This window comes from Colobus angolensis, unplaced genomic scaffold (assembly GCF_000951035.1).
Source record: "Colobus angolensis palliatus isolate OR3802 unplaced genomic scaffold, Cang.pa_1.0 Scaffold200, whole genome shotgun sequence".
Lineage (NCBI taxonomy): Eukaryota > Metazoa > Chordata > Mammalia > Primates > Cercopithecidae > Colobus > Colobus angolensis.
The window spans coordinates 831780-853492 of NW_012115156.1; the positions used below are offsets into that span (position 1 = coordinate 831780).

Sequence of the window (21713 nt, forward strand, 5' to 3'; positions counted from 1 at the left end):
GACCTGAAGGATGTAAAGAAGTTTGCTTATTAGATACAGTGTTTCCCAGGCTTGAGAAATCCTTTAGTTTGATACAGATTACTGAGTCTAAAATGTGATGGAGAAGTGGGGGAGGATGAGAATAGTGGGAAATGCCAAACCAACCTTGAATTTCTTGGAAACACCCTAGTTGACCACGATTTCTTTTATAAAAAATATATTGCTGTTTTCAGTCTTTAAAAGGATTTTTTATTCATGAAGGATATTGAACTTTGGTTTTCTTTTTTAGACTTTTGTTTCAGAGTTATGTTGGTCTCATAAAATGAGTTGAGAAATGTTACCTCTACTTTCTGTAAGAGTTAGTGTATGATGTGTATTTTTTTCCTAAATATTTAGAATTCACCTGTGAAGCAAACTGGGCTTCAATTTACCTTTGTGAAAAGGTTTTTAATTACATATTTAATATCTTTAATAGTTACAGGGCCGTTTAGATGTTCAGTTTTCTTACACTGTAAATTTTGAAATTTATATTTTTAAAGAAATTTGTACATTTCATCTGAGATACAGGGTTTTATTGACATGAAGTTTTTAATAATGTTCCAGTATCATTTCAAAATGTGGAGGATCTATTTTGATATTCCTTTTTTTATACCTAATAGTAATAATTTGTCTTTTCCCCTTTTTATCAAACTTGCTAAGGCATTAATCTCTTTAAGGAACCAACTTTTGACTTTATCTGGTCTTTATTTATTGACATATGCTAAAATTTTTATGTTTTAAGAGATACTGCAGTGAATATTTTGCAATAAAGAGGCACACACAGTGTTTTGTTTTTTGTTTCCCAGTGCATACAAAAGTTACATTTATGCTATACTGTAGTCTGTTAAGTATGCAATAATATTATGTCTAAAAAGTATATATACCATAATTTAAAAATAACTTATTGATAAAAAATGCTAACGATCATCTGAACCTTCAGCTGGTTGTAATCTTTTTGCTGGTGGCGGGTCTTGCCTCAGTATGGAAGGCTGCTGACAGATTAGGGTGGTGGTTGCTGAAAGAAGGGGTGGCTATGGTAACTTCTTAAAATAAGACAATGATTTAAGTTTGCCAAGTCAGTGGACTCTTCCTTTCATGAAAGACTTCTCTGTGCATCTTCTCTGTGCATGCAGTGCTGTTTGATATCAGTTTTTATGCACAGTAGAACTTCTTCCAAAATTGGAGTTAGTTCCCTCAAACCATATCAAACCATACCATTGCTTTATGAATTACATTTATATAATATTCTAAATTCTTTTGAATCATTTCAGCAGTGTTCACAGCATCTTCACCAGGAACAGATTCCATCTCAAGAAACCACTTCTTTGCTCAAGGATAAGCAACTCCTCATCTGTTCCAGTTTGATTACGAGACTGCAACAATTTAGTCACATTTTTAGTTTCCATTTCTAGTTCTCTTGCTCTTTCCATGACATCTGCAGTTACTTCTTTCAGTGAAATCTTAAACCCTTCAGAGTCATCCATGAGGGTTGCAGTCAACTTCCAGAGTCCTGTTAATGTTGATATTTTGACCCGTTCTCATGATTCACAAATATTTTTAATGAAATCTAGAATGGTGAATTCTTTTCAGGTTTTCAGTTTTACTTTGCACAGATTCATGAGAGGATTCACTATCTATGACAGTTATAACCTTATGAAATGTATTTCTTAAATAATAAGACTTATCAAAATGGGCCCTGCTTTGTCTTCCAGGCTGGAATGCAGTGGCATGATCATAACTCACTGTGGCCTCGAACTCCTGGGCCCCAGTGATCCTCCTGCCTCAGCCTTCTGTGTAGCTGGGACTATAGGCATGTACTAAGACACCTGCGAAATTCTTTAAAGTTTTTCTTAGTGTTCGGGTCTCAGTATGTTGCCCAGGTTGGTCTTGAACTCCTGGCCTCAAGCAGTCCTCTCACCTCAACCTCCAGAGTAGCTGGGATTATAGGTGTGAGCTACCATGTCCAGCTAATAAGACTTGAAAGCCACAATTACTCCTTGATCCATGGGCTGCAGATTGGATGTTATTTTAGCAGGCATGAAAACAACAGTAATCTTCTGTACTTTTCCATCAGAGCTCTTGGGTGACAGGTGTATTGTCAATGAGCAGGAATATTTTGAAAGGAATCTTTTTTTCTGAGTGGGTTTTTTTGAGTGGGTTTCAGATATTTAGTAAACTATGCTGGAAACAGATGTGATGTTATCCAGGCTTTGTTGTTTCATTTATAGAGCACAAACAGATAGTTTTAGCATAGTTCTTAAGGGCCTACGAGTTTTGGAATGGCAAGTAAGCATTGGTTTCAGCTTAAAGTCACCAATTGCACCAGCTCCTAACGAGAGAGTCAGTATGTCCTTTGAATCTTTGAAGCCAGACATTGACTAACTTTAGCTCTGAAAGTCCTGGATGGCTTCTTCCAATAGAAGGCTGTTTTGCCTCTACTGAAAATCTGTTGTTTAGTGTAGCCACCTTCATCAGTGGTCTTAGTGAAATCTTCTGGATAACTTGTTATACTTCCTGCGTTATCTTGTATGTATATGTTCTGGAGATGGCTTCTTTCCTTACAGCTCATGAACCAACCTCTGCTAGCTTCAAACTTTTCTTCTACAGGTTTCTCAGTTCACTCAGCCTTCATAGGATTGAAGAGAGTTAGAGCCTTACTCTGGATTAAGGCTTTGGCTTAAGGGAATGCAGTGGTTGATCTTCTGTCCAGACCATTAAAATTTTCTCCATATCAGCAATAAGGGTGTTTTGCTTTCTTATCGTTCATCACTGATGACTGGAGTATCACTTTTTTCCTTCAAGAATTTTTCCTAGGCTAATGGTGCAAGAGGCCTAGCTTTTGGCCTATCTCAGCTTTCAGCATGCTTTCCTCTCTAAGCTTAGTCATTTCTAACTCTTGATTTAAAGTGACAAATGCATCTCTTCCTTTCACCTGAACACTTAGAAGCCATTGTGGGGTTATTAATTGGCCCAATTTCAGTATTGTTGTGTCTCAAGGAATAGGGAGACCCAAGGAAAGGGAGAGAGATGTGGAACGACTGATCGGTGGACCAGTCAGAACACATATAAACATTTATCAGTTAAGTTTGCTGTCTTATATGGGCTCAGTTTGTGGAGCCCGAAAAAAATTACAGTAGTAACATCAAAGATCACTGATCACAGATCACCATAACAGATAAAATAATAATGAAAAAGTTTAAAATATTTTAAGAATTAGCAGAACGTGACCTAGAGACACCAAGTGATCACATGCTCTTGGAAAAACGGCAGTGATAGACTTGTTCAACATAGGCTTGCTACAGCGTTTTAATTTTTTTAAAAAGGCAATCTTGGAAGTGCAGTGAAGTCCGGCACAATATAAAAACATACACCTGTATTTAATTTTACACTGATCTTTTTAAAGCATAAGGTTTAAGGTACAGATATCTCTTCAAACACTGTTTAGCTGCATTTCACACATTTTGATGTGCTGAATTTGTCACATAGTTTATAATTTTTCTAATTTCTCACAAATTTCAGAAAGTGTTTTGATTAAAGGTTGAAATACCAGAGGGTTTAGGATAAATTTTTAAAAAATCCTTGATATTGAGGATTCCCTTGGAGTAAATGATACTAGAAGAAATAAAAGAACTGACACTTAAAAAAAAGAGGTAACGAAATGAAAGTTGAAAGTGAGACTTGGGGAAAAAATAAGAAGATGGATCTGTAGATTTATTAATGAAAGTTGGGATGTAGATGGGAATTTAGCTCATATCTATTGTTAAAGAATAAAAACCATCAGAAAATTTTATGGAGCAAAAGGACTATAATATCATTGCCAGTTGTACTCTACTCTAATTTTTATATGAACACAGTTTTTATTGTTGTTTTTGAAACAGCATCTTGCTTTTTTGCCCAGGCTGGAGTGCAGTGGCATGATCACGGTTCACTGCAACCTTGAACTCCTGAGCTCAAGCAGTCCTCCCACCTTAGCCTTCTAAGTAGGCTGGACTACAAGCACAAGCTACCTCGCTCACCTAATTTTCTATTTTTTAGTAGAGATAAGGTCTTGCTTTGTTGAACAGGCTGATGTTGAATTCCTGGGTTCAAGCAATCCTACTGCCTTGGCCTCCCACAATGCTGGTATTACAGGCGTGAGCCATTCTGCCAAATCCAAATACAGTGTTTAATTAATTGAAACATAGGGTGCTTTTAATTTTCTTTCCTTACCTTTATGAATCTATAACCTAACTTTTTTGCGGCCGAGATTATAAATGACATTCATTTTTCTCACAACTAATAATCCTAGTGTCACTACCAGAGATTGAATATTGGGCTTGGTGAGCCAATGATCAAACTATCAAATTTGGCAGTTTTTTATACAAATGCCTATATTATGATAAAATACTCAAAGCGTGTGTATTGAAAAAGTAGGGATCAGAAATAACATTTAATTGTACTTATATTTAAAAATTATATGAGTAAATTCTTGAAGTTAAAATTATCTGGGTTCAGTTTAAGGTCTATTGTTAGCGTTTGACCCAGGCAAATCACCTACTTGCTGTGTATATCAGTTTCCTCATCTATAAAACAGGGGTAATATTCCATAACATGTGACTCATAGGGTTTTTAGTGATTAATAAGAAAAATATTGGTGAAGCACAAAAAATGCCTGGCACATAGTTTTTCAGGAAATGTTAGATTTTGTCATGATTATTATATATGGTGAATGCAGTGCAGTGAGATCTCAACTATCAGACTAATATGTCTACTTGATTTTTACAAATGATTTACCTTTTTAATTTTATGGGAATTTCTAGAAGTTGTTAAATTTTTAATATTTAAACTTTTTTATCACAGTGTTTCTTTGCTACTGCTTTTGCAAATCCATCAAGAAGAGTTTGCAGTATTTTAAATAATTCTTTATTGAATATCCTTACACATGAACATTTGACACATGACATTATTCCTAGAGGAGGACTAATGGCCAACAGCATGTACATTTACAGAATGGATTTATTGCTAGATGGGCCTACAGAATGAATACACTGATTTATGCTCACACTGGAAGTTTTAAAAAAATTCTCATTTACTTGGGAAGCTTAATCTTAGAGTTTTGATAGTTTCCTCTGTTGAAATACATTGCTTGGGGGAAAATGTACAATGGAGCTGGTAAGTAAATACACTTTAGTATGATTATATATATAGAGAGATATATATATACTGCTTAAAAAAAACTTTTACCAATTTATGCCATCAGCAATATCTTATGCTAATTTTACTCCATATATATATATATTTTTTTTTTCTTTTTTTTTTTTTGAGACAGAGTCTCGCTCTGTCGCCCAGGCTGGAGTGCAGTGGCCGCATCTCAGCTCACTGCAAGCTCTGCCTCCCGGGTTTATGCCATTCTCCTGCCTCAGCCTCCGAGTAGCTGGGACTACAGGCGCCCGCCACCTCGCCCGGCTAGTTTTTTGTATTTTTTAGTAGAGACGGGGTTTCACCGTGTTAGCCAGGATGGTCACGATCTCCTGACCTCGTGATCTGCCTGTCTCGGCCTCCCAAAGTGCTGGGATTACAGGCTTGAGCCACCGCACCTGGCCTACTCCATATTTTAAGAGCAACTTACAAATAAAATGTTTTTTGATTTTTTTTTTTTGTTTTTAAGCCTTATTTCTGGGAACTTACCTTAAGAAAATAACATAACATCTTGGGGAAAAGTGCAGCTACAGAAATGTTCAATACAGCATTAGTTGTAGAAACAAAATTTAAAGCACTCTAAATATACAGTATTAGGTGAAATATTAAATTATGGCTTATTTAGTAATTAAAATTTAGTGCTGTTTTTAAAATGATGGAAGTGAAGATTATGTAGCAATGTACAAATGTGTCTATGCTATAATTGAATTAAAAATTTATAATGAAAAATTATATCATAAAACTTTGAATAACGTGGGAAAAACACAATCTCATTACATGAGCACAACTATTTGAATTTTGAACCATTTACTTCATTTTCCTTGTAGGTCTATTATTTATACTTGTTAAGTATAGTGTATGTAAAACTTTTTGATCCTTTTTCTTGCTGCTACTGTGTTTTCATAGCATTTTTTATAGCGCTAAGTATCCTGCCGTGTACAGATAATTTCTGTTTTAATTTATATTTGCATTGGTGCCTCTTATTTCTTCTACCTTCTAATTTCCCAGCCTTGATTAATATGGGCATAGTCTCAGAAGTTAATTCAGGAACTATTTCTATTACAAGATAGAGTTTTACCTGAAAATCTAAAAGGATTATTATAAAGATTACAGCCCCTGCCTCTCAAGGACTTCGAGATTGGTTAGGTTGAGAGAGTCGTGAAAACTACATACAATTAAGATGCAAATGCTACAGTAGATAAATTATTCTGTTGGTGCGCAAAGGAGAGAGTTGCTTTATTCTGGTTGAGTTGGGATTGGGAAATGAGGAAAGCTTCATGGAAAAGATGTTACTTATGGTAATCCCTGAGAAATGAATGCATGTGAACTTGTAGGAATGAAGAGGGCATTCAGAGCAGAGAGAACAGTTGTGAGCAAAGTTCTGAGACAATTCAGTATGTTCAGAGAATTGCAGGTATTTGAGGATGGCAGTATTAGGTTTGGTGAACTTCCTCAACGCTCCCAAAGACCCTAGACCCACCCCGTGGGCTTTATTATCTAATAGGATATTAAATTGAGTTTAGGATTGGGAAACATTACATTACATATAGCAAATATTTGTTGGAACATAACATTTACAGATTGTCAGTCCAAATGCTGAGCCATTTTATAAGCTACAATGAGGTATTGTTTATTTTAGATTCTAGTGTATGATTCTTGAAGAACTTCAGGATGTTAGCAATAATAGTTATGATATATTGAATTCCACTGTATACATAGAGTAGAAAATGAGGCTCAGTAAGGTTCAGTGACTTGCTTAAGCTTACACAGTTTATAAGTAGGAATCTGGCTTTGTCTCATTCTAAACTCTAGTCTGTAAATAGCAAAACAAAGCATTAATCTATTTTAAATAAAAATTTATATTAATACGAGAACATAATGGAAATGTCAGTTTTATGGCATTTTTCATCTGGCTGGGAAATACTGTTCACAACTATTAGGATTCTCTTCTTATACTCAAACCCTGTCATTTGGCCTGCCTTCTGAGAAGCAGTACAGATTTTGATAAAACCTTCTCCTAATCCACTAATCCTTGGGACTAACATGGTAAATTGCTGGGAGATGATGGCAGGCAGTATGCTGCCAATTCAAAGTGAACTTTAAAGTCTTACAGCCCCTCCCTTACACCCTCAATGATGAGACAACAGAAGGCATGTAATTACAATAGAAGTTTCAAGCCATTTATCTTCTATAATCTGACAGCTAAGAAAAGAACATCAAAACAAAATTTCCTTGACACTGGAAGCTTCTTATATGATTAAAAATGTACCACCTGTTTTATAACTAAAAGAACAACTGCCCTCTAAAAGGAAACCTGATTCTAGAAGAGTGGTAATATGCATAGTATGATGCAAACATGCTTCTCTCTTCACATTGGATATTTTCTAAATATTTTGAATTTTTTGGTATAGTTTATAAAGGTTTATTTAAGAATATATTGCAATATTTTTTTAAAATAGTGTGGCATTAACTAGGATCTCATTCTTTTTATGAAGTATTTGTTTAAAAAAATGCTATAACAAAATATGAAAATGTAGCCTAAGAAATGTTTTAGGCATTGACTACAAATTTTAACTTTTGAGTTTAGAATCCTTATTTGGACTGTGCAAGGCTATGAAGTCTGAAATTTTAACACCAAGGTATTGTATAGCATACAATACCTTGCTGAATGAATTCATTGTCAAATTTTAACACCTTCACAAAAGGCCTAAAATTAGCCTTTTATGAAGGCTTATAAGCACAGAATGGGCAAATTCATGTTCTTACATTTATTTGGTGAATATAAGCTTGTTTTTCAAAATTATCCAATTGTTATTACCTTGGTCACTCATTTTCCAGATCACTAGAGTCAGATTAGCATGTTTCTGAATGCATAAATGTACATAATTATTTCACAAATTTTTAAGTGAATAAGCTTCTTGAAGTCGTCAGGTATTGTCTTACCCATCTTTGTATCCCATATGGTACCCTGCTGAATGAATTCATTATCAAAATACACATTCATAATCCAACACACACGCCTACCCAATATTTAGTGAATATTCACTAAATAAAATGAATTATATTAAGATCAGCCCTGTCACGTAAGTTCTATTACTGGCTCTGTTTTCTAGATGAGAAAACTCAGGCTTATTTGGATGTTTATCTCTCATAAATTTTGTAAAGTTTATTCTTTTGTTCGCTGATAAAGCCTTATAGTATTTTTAGAACTTAACCCTACAGAATATATAAAAAAAAAAACAAAAATAAAAACAAACCTCTATAATACAGGGTACTCATTATACAGGTTCAACAAAAGAGTCTTCATCCTGTTTGTGACTTTTATTTTTCGGGTATGGTTTTTTAATGAGGATACAAAATAAATGCAAGACAAGTCTGTGTTTGTATTTTGTAGTGTGTTGGTGATAAACTATGTTGAATTTTTGCTGGTGATAATATTCTACTGGTAATTTAATTGTAGAATTTACAGATGAGAGTTTTAAGCCAGTGTCAGCAGAGAAGTCATTATGGCTTTGATATATAGCCTTAAATTTGGGCAGGTCTCAAATTTCTTATGTATAAAAAAAGTTAGACTAAATCTCCCAAAATCCTTTCTTACGCTTTCATGATGTAATTGGAGCTATGAAAGAGTATTAAGGCCACCAAAAGGAAAAAGCGCAAAGAGCTAAGAGAAATCCAAGGACTGAGTTTTGAGTGTTAACAATGCATATTTATGAAATGGTAGGAAGTCATGACAGTGAACTAACATGGGAAACAAGGAAAGTTTCTGAAAATGTGGTTAATAAGATTGAAGAGAAAAAAGCTCTAAGAAAGATCATAGTAAACCTTACAGAGCATTTTTTTGCCCTAAAATGTTGTGGGGGCCTAATAGTAGGGAGATAAGAGGTAATACATGAAAAACCCTTGGCACTGTGCTTCAAGATATTAGTCCCTATTTCCTCTGATTCATTTCTGATTCAAGTACCATTTGTGTCCTCTTGACACTTAACTTGAGTGGTACTTCATTGCTCAAACATTTTTTGCAATACTTGTAATTTCCCTGAGAGACTATTTAGAAGCCACACAAGATAATTTAAAACTTTGTAACCTATCATTGCTGTTCTTAATAAATTGCACAGATCTACATTGTCTTAGTCACTCACCTTATTCTCAGAATTTGGCTCTGAATGAATTTTGATGGTTTCCAGCAATCAGACTCAACCTGAAAAGATGAGGATTTGCACTCATTTTCAGATAGTAGAATTCAACAGAAATAAAGAATTGAAAGAGCACTGCATTTGATGTTGAGACTTGTATTCTGTTCCAAGTTCTTCTGTTAAGTAGACGTATACTTTCATTTAAATTCTACTTGAAATGACTTAATTATTAATTATGGCTTAATTAATAACAGCATAATTATTATATATTGTGAAAGTCTATGATTTTATTATTTTAACTAGGCTCTGAAAATAAGATAGTTATAATTCCATCTACAATAATGAATCTTTGAAAATTTAGTTCTTAGTAACTCTGTACCAAAGCTACCTAAAGAGAATTTAATTCTATATTTTTGTATAAATATGTGGAATATATTAATGTATTCCTATTTTGAGTTTTTTTCCCTAAAAATCTACTTAGTATTATGTTTTGACTAATGGTCTATTGGTTCATTCTTAGTTGGGAAACAGCATTTGAAGTAACAGCTCTCAATTAATTGATTAACCCTCTGTTAAGTTTTGTTTACAGATATTGGTTGATCATACAGATTTTTGCATGGCATTTATTTACTAAATCACTGCATAATTAGTGAACTTGCTTTGTGTCACCAGTTAACATGCAACTTCCTAAGATAATAAAAAAGCTAAAATTTTTAGTTCGTAGTTCCAAAGCACAAAAACATAAATAAAGAATATCTTAACTAGAAACCATCAAAATATCATTCTACTGTATTTAGTTTTAAAAAAAAAAAAGAAATACCTTTCTTAGAGCCCAAAATAAAAACAATGGGTGAATATATGAAATTTTACAGTATACTAAAATAATGAAAATGAGTTATGATTCTGTGCACCATCTACACAGTTTTTAATGCTGTAAATACATGTTCTTAGTACTTATTCTAAATATTATACCCCCATCTCCTACCTACTTGAAGAACAGCTATTTTTATGTTAATAATACAGATCTCAGTAAATATGGGGATTATTAGGATTTAGGATATATTGAATCATAAAGCAACATATTTAGGCTTATACTTTTGGGAAATTAACTTTAGCAGTGAAATAATCCTGATTAAATTTCATAGTAAATCAAATGTGTATTATTTAATCTAACAACTAGTGGGAACCTGGCCCCAGACACAAATAGTGGGAATATCTGAATTTTTTTTTTTAATTACAGAAATATGTTTAGGCAAATAAATGGAGTATAAATGTTTATGGTATTCTTAGCTAGAGGTCACATTCTAAAGTGCTGTGCATCATATGGTTATAACCAACTTTATAACTTAAAATACTTACTCTGACAGTCTTTTATGTCTATGGAATAGGACTGAAAGCCTTAGAATATACTGAAATACTTTTTATTTTTGTGTAATTCACCTTTCTTTCCCAGCTCTTCTATAGTTTCATAATGAATAGATGATTAAGTAGATCACTGCTACTGCAGAAAGAGAAACTTACCTTGGATCGTGGTAACTTGTAGCGTGGATCCTAACTCTTCCTCAGTAGGAGGTGCTGGAGAGATAAAAGGATTAATAGTTTCTCTTTGTATGCTTTCAGAGAGCCTCATTATTGCTCTTTACTTTTTATAAGTTTATGACAGCAGTAAAAGTGTAGAGTGAAATATTTAAACAATGTCAGTGGGTTGCAAGAATATGGGAGAAAACAGGAATTTGGATAAATATTTTTGATTGTTATTTTAGTTTTATGTAAGGGGGCAAAATAATTAAAACCAGTCTATCTATATCAACAGAAAATTTCCCCAATTGCCTGTACTATTTGCAGATGTAATCTGAAACCACAAAGGTGATAGAGATGATTGTATCTTTTCTTGCTCTTTTGAAAGTGTGTTTCCATTTCTTATACTGTGTTCCCAAATATAGCTGTCTAAAAATCAAAAATATAATTTCCAGGATCTAAAATGCACCCTTATGCTGTGTGAATATACATTTGTTTGTCTGCTTACTTCTGGTCAATTCTGAAGTGGATCTCAGCTCCTCTTAAATTAGCCATAGACTTGCTTCTCCCCACACTTCTCCGTCATTTATATTCACCTGCAACCATTGGGCCCAGAAAAGTTACTAGAAGCGTGTTGAGTATGATGGATAAAATAATTGAATTTGGCCATTCCCTGGACATGATGATGGTAGAGTGCTTATTATGTGTCAGGCGGCGTTTTAAGTCCTTTCTTCACAACAGCTCTGTGAAATAAAATGTGTTATCCCATTTTGTGTATAAAGAAAGAGTGGAATAGTGTTGACCTTGTCAGGATTATTATTGGGTTAGCTTTATTAGCTATGTTAATTACCCATAAGGAGGGAATAATAGTATATAAATAAAGTGAAATTGATACTAAAAAAGGAGGGTTTCCTTTTTACTCCCTGAAGGAAAAAGTGCATGAATCATGGTTGTATCTAAAATGCCGAAAAACTAGAAACAACCTAAATGTTCTATTGCTAAATAGTGAACAGTTATATATGCAAAATTTTATCATATTTCTATCAGAATAACTAATGGACTATGTTGATACCTGAAAAGATGCATTAAAAATAGTAAGTTAAAAACCCACAGATTTATACCCACACTGACAATTATAAATGTGTATTTCTATTAATACAACTTTGATAAACTGACAAAGGGCCAACAGAATGGGAAGTATAAAGTGACAGATGTCTTCTGAAAAGTAATGGTAGCCAGCTGGATAATGAAAACAGTAAATTTTAAGAAAACTAGGGATTACAATGTAATAATTTTAAAAAGGTGAATTTAAATTCACTTCCAAGTGACATTCTCCAAGATGAAATATCTGTCCTATGTTAAATGTTCCAGAAGACCTTCAGGAATACAACTAAAGTGCCCTAGAAATGGAAAATTTCAAGATAAGTTGTATAGCAGCGCCGGGCGCGGTGGCTCACGCCTGTAATCCCAGCACTTCGGGAGGCCAAGGCGGGTGGATCACGAGGTCAGGAGATCGAGCACATCCTGGCTAACACAGTGAAACCCCGTCTCTACTAAAAATACAAAAAAAACTAGCCGGGCGAGGTGGCGGGCGCCTGTAGTCCCAGCTACTCGGGAGGCTGAGGCAGGAGAATGGCGTGAACCCGGGAGGCGGAGCTTGCAGTGAGCTGAGATCCGGCCACTGCACTCCAGCCTGGGCGACAGAGCCAGACTCCGTCTCAAAAAAAAAAAAAAAAAAAAAAAAAGTTGTATAGCAGCGTTTCCCAAAGCACTTTTGCACGGTTGGTTTTAAAGGTTAACAGGCATTACATGTAAATAAAAGGGTAGTGAAGACAATTTGGGAAATCCTAGGGTTCATAAAATTAGATTCTTTTGTGTAGGACTCATTAGCCCTTTTAATGCGCATACTCTAGGTGAGTAGGAGTGGAGGCAGAATGCAGAGTGCCCCATTTCATAGACTTGTTTGCTTGAGACCACAGAACTGTTCGGCTTGATTCTTGTTAGGGAAATAGCCTCTTCAGAATACACTTTGGGCAACATTGGAATGTTACTTGGAGGTGTCCGTGAGCAGGCGTGAGGTGTGAATGTTGTGACTGTGGGTGGGTATGCAGCTCGAGGAATAATACGTTGAATGTTCCACAGTCAGGGATGATGGGAAATCATCTGGAACCGTACATATTTTGTTTCGTTTTATTTTTCCCCTCTTCCCATATTTTGCTTTTGAATAAAAATTCTTGAGAATAAATTCACTAATCTAAAATTAACTTTGTTTTTAATATCATAAATATGCAGTATAGAGAAGAAGTCAAACTTGAGAACCTGCATTTGATTTGCTTTTAATCTGGAAGGATAACAGATACAGCATGTAGCTCTTGGCTGGTTTTAAGGAACTGGCAGAAGATTATATTTGCATTAAAGTATAACCTGGTGGTATTCTCTACATACTTGTCTCCCATACATTCTTTAGCACCACAACTCATGTCAACATTGCCAACAAACTATACAAGATGACCAGATCCAGTGGCCATTTTATGTCCTTAGTTTACCGGACCTCTTTGCACCATCCAGCTCAGTTGTCTGTTACCTCCCTGCAAACATTCTTCTCTCTCCATTTCTGTGACATTGCACTCAGCTGTTTTCTTGCTCCTCTCTGGCTGTTACTTTGTAGTTTGTTTTGCTGTTCATCTTCCTCTGCTGACTTCTGAATGTTTTATACTGAGGGCTCAGTTTTGGATCTTCTTTTCTTCTATGTTTTCTTCCGAGGTGATGTCCTTTAGTCTTGGAGCTCTCCCTGCATACTGATTGCATGGTGATAACTCCCAAATCTATTTTCTTCAGCCAAAAGCTAACCATTGTTTTCAAGTCACAGATACCTAACTGCTGTACACTTAAATGTTGTCTCACACATATGTCAAGCTTAATGTCTCCAAACAAAATTTTTAGTACTCCTCTTCACTTTCCAACTATTCATTTTTAAAAAATTTATGCTCATTAAAATTGTGTGTGTGGGTACATAGTAGGTATATACATTTATGGGGTACATGAGATATGTTGATACAGGTATACAGTGCATAATAATCACATCAGGGTAAATGGGTTTCTATCATGCCACTCATTCTTTCCTTTCTGTTAATGGTACTGCCATCCACCAAGAGTTTTCCATCTCTACTTTTTCTACTTTGATCCACTCTGCCACCACTGTCATGTCATCTAGGCCACCAAAATCTCTAATTTGCGTTACTATAATTTCCTTTTGCCTAAACTCCCTTTCTTATCTCCCCTTAGTCTTTTTTTTTTTGAGACAGAGTTTCGCTCTTTTGCCCAGACTGGAGTGCATTGGTGCGATCTTGGCTCACTGCAACCTCTGCCTTCCAGTTTCAAGTGATTCTCCTGACTCAGCTGACACCTGCCACCATGCCTGGCTAATTTTTCTATTTTTAGTAGAGATGAGGTTTCACCATGTTGGCCAGGCTGGTCTCAAACTCCTGACCTCGTGATCTACCCGCCTTGGTCTCCCAAAGTGCTAGGATTACAGGGGTGAGCCACCGCACCTGGCCCCCTTAGTCTTTTCTGTAGAGCAGTCTTTTTTTTTTTTAATGTAAACCTAATCATGACACCGATTTTAATAATAGCTTTCCATTATACACTGAATTTTGAATAAAATCTATGCTGCTTATTGTGGCCTTAAAGAACCTTCACAGTCTGGCCTTTTCCAGTCTTCCTTACCTCATCTTGTACCTGATCCTCCCTTGCTCACTATGTTCCAGCCACAATAGCCTATTTTCAGCTTCTTAAATATGTCTTCATATATGCCATTGCTTTTACTGGAAGCAGCTTCCAGCTTATCCTTTGCATGGCTGGCTGCTTCTCATTGTTCAGTCCTGTCATCTCCTTAGGGAGGTCTTCACCAACTGTCCGAAGTAGGTTTATGCACCCATTTCCCTGCTCTCCTTTATTTCAGAGCACTGGTCACAATTTGTGTTTACTTGCAACCTCTGATTATAAACCCCTGAAAGCAGAAACCATGTTTCTTCTACTCACCAATGTACTATGTGTATAGTAAAGTGCCCTATATTTCTTTTGTTGAATGAACTCAGAAAATGAAGTGACTGAATGGATTCTGAGCTAAAAACATCTCCAGATGGTTTAGATTTGTTTTCAAAGGCATCTCGCTTTTAATGTAAGGTATAGATATTATAATTAAAGGAAGATATATCATCTAGAGAAGACAGATGTTCTTGGTACAGTCTCCATTTAGTATCTGGTCCTTAGCTTTGATCAGGCCATTCATGCTAACTCAATTCAAAAGATACTGGTTTATAAAAAATACAATGCTGATTAAAAAAAATAGTGAAACAAATATGTAATTGAGCAGGCAGGCTGTTCATGCTTGTGGATCTCCATGAGAAAACTTTACAACAGTTGAAATATAAGCAGAAGGTGTGTAGTGAATGTGAGATCTGAGGTTTCAGAATTAGCAGAATAATGTTATTTTGGTGGTGGGGTGAAGAAAATTTGCTAGTCTACTACATTCTGAGTGCTATAAATAAAATTTGGCTGTCAGAGTATGATGAGGAGGCAGGGTGTAGGGTCCAGATATGAGTAAGTCTGTTTACGTTAAGACTTAACCATCTACTTGAGGTCAAATGCATTCTCTAAGTCTAATGACAAAGAATTGACAACATTATTCTTTCCTCTAAGGGAGCTCATATGAGGGATTTGTAATGCTGTGTGTAATACATATTAACATTTAGTGCAAGAGGATTCTGAAATGCATTGGAATGCTGTAATAATTTTTCTTTGAACTTGCAGGTTCTCCTGAAAAGAAAGCTGAACTGAACTCTATAAATCAAGAAAATGGCACTGCAAACCCTCTCAAGAATGGCAAAACAAGTCCAGCATCTAAAGATCAGCGGACTGGAAAGAAAACCTCAGTACAGGGTCAAGTGCAAAAGGGGAATGATGAATCTGAAAGTGATTTTGAATCAGATCCCCCTTCTCCTAAGAGCAGTGAAGAGGAAGAGCAAGATGATGAAGAAGTTCTTCAGGGGGAACAAGGAGATTTTAATGATGATGATACTGAACCAGAAAATCTGGGTCATAGGCCTCTCCTCATGGATTCTGAAGATGAGGAAGAAGAGGAGAAACATAGCTCTGATTCTGATTATGAGCAGGCTAAAGCAAAATACAGTGACATGAGCTCTGTCTACAGAGACAAATCTGGCAGTGGACCAACCCAAGATCTTAATACAATACTCCTCACTTCAGCCCAATTATCCTCTGATGTTGGGGTGGAGACTCCCAAACAGGAGTTTGATGTATTTGGCGCTGTCCCCTTCTTTGCAGTGCGTGCTCAACAGCCCCAGCAAGAAAAGAATGAAAAGAACCTCCCTCAACACAGGTTTCCTGCTGCAGGACTCGAGCAGGAGGAATTTGATGTGTTCACAAAGGCGCCTTTTAGCAAGAAGGTGAATGTCCAAGAATGCCATGCGGGGGGGCCTGAGGCACATACTATCCCTGGTTATCCCAAAAGTGTGGATGTATTTGGCTCCACTCCATTTCAACCCTTCCTCACATCAACAAGTAAAAGTGAAAGCAACGAGGACCTTTTTGGGCTTGTGCCCTTTGATGAAATAACGGGGAGCCAGCAGCAAAAAGTCAAACAGCGCAGCTTACAGAAACTGTCCTCTCGCCAAAGGCGCACAAAGCAGGATATGTCCAAAAGTAATGGGAAGCGGCATCATGGCACGCCAACTAGCACAAAGAAGACTTTGAAGCCTACCTACCGCACTCCAGAGAGGGCTCGCAGGCACAAAAAAGTGGGCCGCCGAGACTCTCAAAGTAGCAATGAATTTTTAACCATCTCAGACTCCAAGGAGAACATCAGTGTTGCACTGACTGATGGGAAAGATAGGGGCAATGTCTTACAACCTGAGGAGAGCCTGTTGGACCCCTTCGGTGCCAAGCCGTTCCATTCTGCAGACCTGTCATGGCACCCTCCACATCAGGGCCTGAGCGACATCCGTGCTGATCACAATACTGTCCTGCCAGGGCGGCCAAGACAAAATTCACTACATGGGTCATTCCATAGTGCAGATGTATTGAAAATGGATGATTTTGGTGCCGTGCCCTTTACAGAACTTGTGGTGCAAAGCATCACTCCACATCAGTCCCAACAGTCCCAACCAGTCGAATTGGACCCATTTGGTGCTGCTCCATTTCCTTCTAAACAGTAGATACTTCTGATGGATTCTTGGCATTAACTCCTGTTTCAAGAAAGTATGAATAGTTTCATGAATTTGAAAGAAAATTTGGTAGCTCTTTATATCATTCATTCTTAAAGATCAATCAGAATAGGTGATTTCTAAATAAACCAAATAGAAAAATGAAATATCTCTGCAGGGTAGGAACTTGATGCCTCTTCAGGAGAAAGGGAGCTAAATTGCAAGCTCTAAGTTTCTGCTACTGACATCGCAATACAGAAATGCAAGTGTGGTACTTCCAGTGAAAGCACATGGCACCTTTCCAGGTGTGTAGCCACTGAGAAGGGACAGTAAAACTTCTTTTTGATATCAGAATGTCATTTTTATGTGCATATCCCTAAAATTAGGGTTATTTGTACATACACTAGTTACACTTGTGAATTTTTTTAAGGTCTCTTCTAATTTCCAGACAGTTAAAAACAGTCTAGCTATCTTAAAGCATTAGAAAGTGATTATCTGGAGAGTGCAGAGATTTCAGTCCATACACCTTTCTCCACAAAGCAGAGCCAGAAGTAACTGACTATTGTGCCTAAAACTGTTTCATTTTTAAAAACAAGTGCCATTAATATGGAATATCTAATGATAAGCATATGAAAAAATGTGTAGTTAATTAGCTCAATTTAACTATTCCACAATTTACATATTTCAAAACAATGTTATACATGATAAATATAATTTTTGTCAATTAAAACATAACTTTAAAAATGGACTATCGCATAGAAGCCTAGAACAAAAATATGAGGAATATCTGACATTTGCAAAGAAATTATAAGAAGAAAAAATGATATAGAATAGAAAATGTTCACTACTTTAGAAACACTTTATGAATGGCTTCTTGCCCCAGACTTTTATTGTCATGGCCCTAATTAAGCAGATTATTGGAAAAATTGGAGTGAGGACAAGGGTTATATAAAAATTTTATAAAGAAAATATGTAGCGGAAACTGAATTTTCAAGACATTTACAATGTGAAATCATGTTGCATTTAATAATGTACTTTATTAGCAACTTCACCAAATATTCCCCAAATCATAAGCAACAATTATTTTTATTAGGTTTGGGGGGTGGAGTAGATTTAATAAAGTGCACAGAACGGTGACACCCACAAAGCCTTATATAAAGGCAGGATTCATGCATCCTGCTGCAAGTACCTCTGCACTAATACGCCAGATCCTAAAATGCATATAAGGTGGACTAGCATCTTAACTCTGCTAGTTGATTGTGTCTTTACTGAAAAGAACCCAGCTACCAATTTGCCTTTTTTTTACACCACAAATCCTAATTAGAAACTTGAGATTTTATAGAAATCATTTAATGATAGAGATTACATATGTGAATTAATGTGAATATAGTATCTGTGCTTCCTGTGTCTGTAACTATTTTAAGTTATAATTGTGCTGCGCTATCAGATTAACATTTGGAAGTTTCTAGAACAGTTAATGCTATTTACAGAAAGGAGTGGACACTCATCAACTGGCACTCTCTTTGATTTTTATATTTTAAATTAACTCTCTTCGAACCCAATTAAAGTATATTTTATGAGTAATTTTATTAGGAATCTCTTAATTATAGTGCCCCAATGGGATAAGCTATTTGCCTCTTTTCACAGTTCTGAACTTGGAAAGAAGCAAAGTATATGTAACTAAACCACTTATTTGTCTTTTTATTGCTTTTTCCCTTCTCTTATATGCTAAATCAAATACAAATTTGTGGATAGGGAAGCAATATGTGAATCATAATGTAGCAGAGGCAGACCAAGCATTACATTATTATTTAGAGTTGTACTTTTAGAGCTGGACTGCACCAATTACTTGTCTTCGTGCCAAAGGCAAATGTGTTCGCACCTTTTTTTTTTTCTTCTGATTCTCAGGTTGATTAATATTGCTAATGCAAATGCTCAAGTAGATGTTTAAAAACTTTACAAAATAGATTCAAGTGATACTTTCTTTTAAAAGTGAAGAGTTGATGATTACACATAGTAAATTCATGAACTACAGTGGGTTTGTATCAAACAATTTTTTTAAATGAAAATCTGTTGAGGTGTACACAATATACTTCTTGATTGTATTAGTCCTTGGTCTCTGCTAGACCTCATGAGTTTCATCATTTAGAAAAGGGGTAGAGGATGAACTAATGTGGTCTCCTTCAGATGTAAACACGAAATACCTAGAGTTTTAATTACTTTTCAATACACTGAATAATTTTAAATGATTCCGACACAGATGTAGACCTTTTGGCTTATAAATTCTGAGGAAACAACTCTGACAACTTAAAATATTTACATTCTTAATGCTGTAACACAGCACAGTGACTTTCTTCTTTCAAGATTGTAGCTCAGAGAAAAGATACAGGATTCAATTGGGGGTTCAACAGGATATAAATGGAGAGATTCCTTTGTGTTGTAGTAGAGGCATTTTCCTAAGGAGTATAGATTTATATTTTGCATTTTCATTCATCATCCCCCAGAATCATGGTCAAGGTGTAGGTCACTCCACACAGCTGATGCTCAGGTTATTCCCTTGTGAGAATTATGAGAATAAAGCTCCCAAGGTATGTGAAAGTGCTTAACACAGTACCTGGCACACAGCACTCACTAAAAGTTTGGCTCTATTATGGGATGGTTCAATTCTGGTTTAAGGAAGGAAGAAAGGTTATATATATTTATATTTACCGCTAAGCAAATACACACACACACACATCTGGGATTTTTCCCCTAATATTTGGGTGTCCCCTGTGCTTCTTTAGGATGTAGTTATAACTAAACCTGTTATACTTGAACATCACTAAGAGAAGTAAATTATTATGAAGCTAGCAAAAATCTGAGGCCAAAGTTGTTTCCTAACAGCTTTAATAATGCTTGTTGATTTTTAATAATCCTTTAAAAAGTGGACCATTTGCTTATTTTAATATTATCACGTCAGTAAAATGTTAGTATTAAAAAGATCAGCTTTTTATGGCATTGAAGAATGTATCTGCTAAGACACAAAAATTGCATGGTAAGTATATTAGGTGGAGGAGGAAAGGTTGTAGGCTGGATGAAAATTTAACTGACTAGAACATTTATTCAGGAGTGTAATTATTTTCTCTTACCCCAATCCCTGTGTATGTGTTGCGCATAGTTATGACATTATCTGGATTTGCAAATAGACACGACTTTCATTCCTACCCTGTTTATTGTTTAAGAGTGATAGACTGTTGTCCTCTTGCTGGTGGAGAATTTAAGGTGGAGCCCACTCTTCTCTGCTGAAGTTCACCAGGCAGAGCAGTTTTGTTACAAGTCAGCTACTCTGCTTGGTTTATTTTAGGTTTTGGTACTTCACATAAGCACTGTTAGAAGGTACAAGTGTATTAATATCACTAGTTTTGAGGAGCTTGGGTACATTTGTTTTTAATATATTTAGAATGTGCAGTAAACTTTTTTCTCTCATTTTTTCTCTCATTTTTTAGCAAACTTGTTATTTTAGGTCCAATTATTGAATTGACAGTCTACTGTGAGAATGAGATGACGTATCTACTGTGAGAATACCATAAATGATGAATAGTTTATTTGAGAACTTTTATACTCAGTGGTGTTTTATATATTAAGATAAAAATATCTACACACATGCATGTTACGTCTCTCTACTGTGGAGTCAATGTGAATTTTTAAAAAATGGAATTGCAACCACAATCATATCTAAGAGAACATTCACTCCTAGTGAGGGTTTACAAAAGCTACTAAGAGAATAAGGTAGATGATAATGCAAAGGGTCATGATTTGGGGTTATTTTTGTTTTATTTTAAAATTTATAGTGCTACTTTTGAAAGAATTGTTTTTATGACTGTGCTCTTTTTGTGATTGAAAAGTCATCTAATAGAAGCTGTATAGAAGCTACTTTTTAATTGCTGGCAAACAGCTTTAAGTGCACTTTCTTTGATTACACTTCCATTTTTTGTTAAACTTGAATTTTCTGAAGCCTTTTATGTACCACTAAGCAAATAACTTTAACCTTTAAATAAATCAGATTTACATCTTTATTGTATTTCTACTTGTTACAAAACATACTTGCTGAAGTAACTTCAGTCCTCAAATATCGCTGGGAAACAGTTATGAGATAGACTCAGTCTCCCCCTCCCACCCTCTTCCCCCTGCCATATCTAATTAAGCACTAACTGATTTTATTACTTTATTGCCTTTACATTGCTTATTCTTTTTGACTGAATTCTGTCCCCGATTCACTATATTTTGTTTGAAATTTAAAGTTATTTTCTTACTCTATTTATCATACCTGTTTTAATCTGTTTTCTTTAAATGCAATAAATCCCAAATGGATTGCATATTCTTTATAATCAGTGACTTTGGAGTTTTTCATTATTTGTCTTATTACGACGTTTGAATGTAAACTTCTATTCAAATTCAGTTATTTCATTCACACCACAAACATTAAGGACCTATTGTGTAGCAGCTAGTGGAATAGAAAAGTTTCTAAGATTAGATCCCTATTCTTAAGGAGCTCACGGTTTACAATTTAGGTAAGAAAACCCATTTGACTTAAGAGTTTTTGCTACAAGAACACTTAACAGCACGACTTTTTCAGTGAGTCATAATTACTGATACTCAG

At 35.5% G+C, this 21713-nt stretch overlaps 1 protein-coding gene across 1 annotated transcript in view; it reads left to right on the forward strand.

The window, feature by feature from the left end:
• The window catches only part of BMP2K (BMP2 inducible kinase), a 142762-nt gene extending 121321 nt beyond the window's left edge, over positions 1-21441 (forward strand). Inside the window, exon 16 of the mRNA XM_011941794.1 lies at positions 15663-21441. Within this exon, the coding sequence (XP_011797184.1) occupies positions 15663-17086 (1424 nt within the window). The 3' untranslated portion in view covers positions 17087-21441. The remainder of the gene's footprint in view (positions 1-15662) is intronic.
• The last annotated feature ends 272 nt before the right edge of the window (positions 21442-21713 follow it).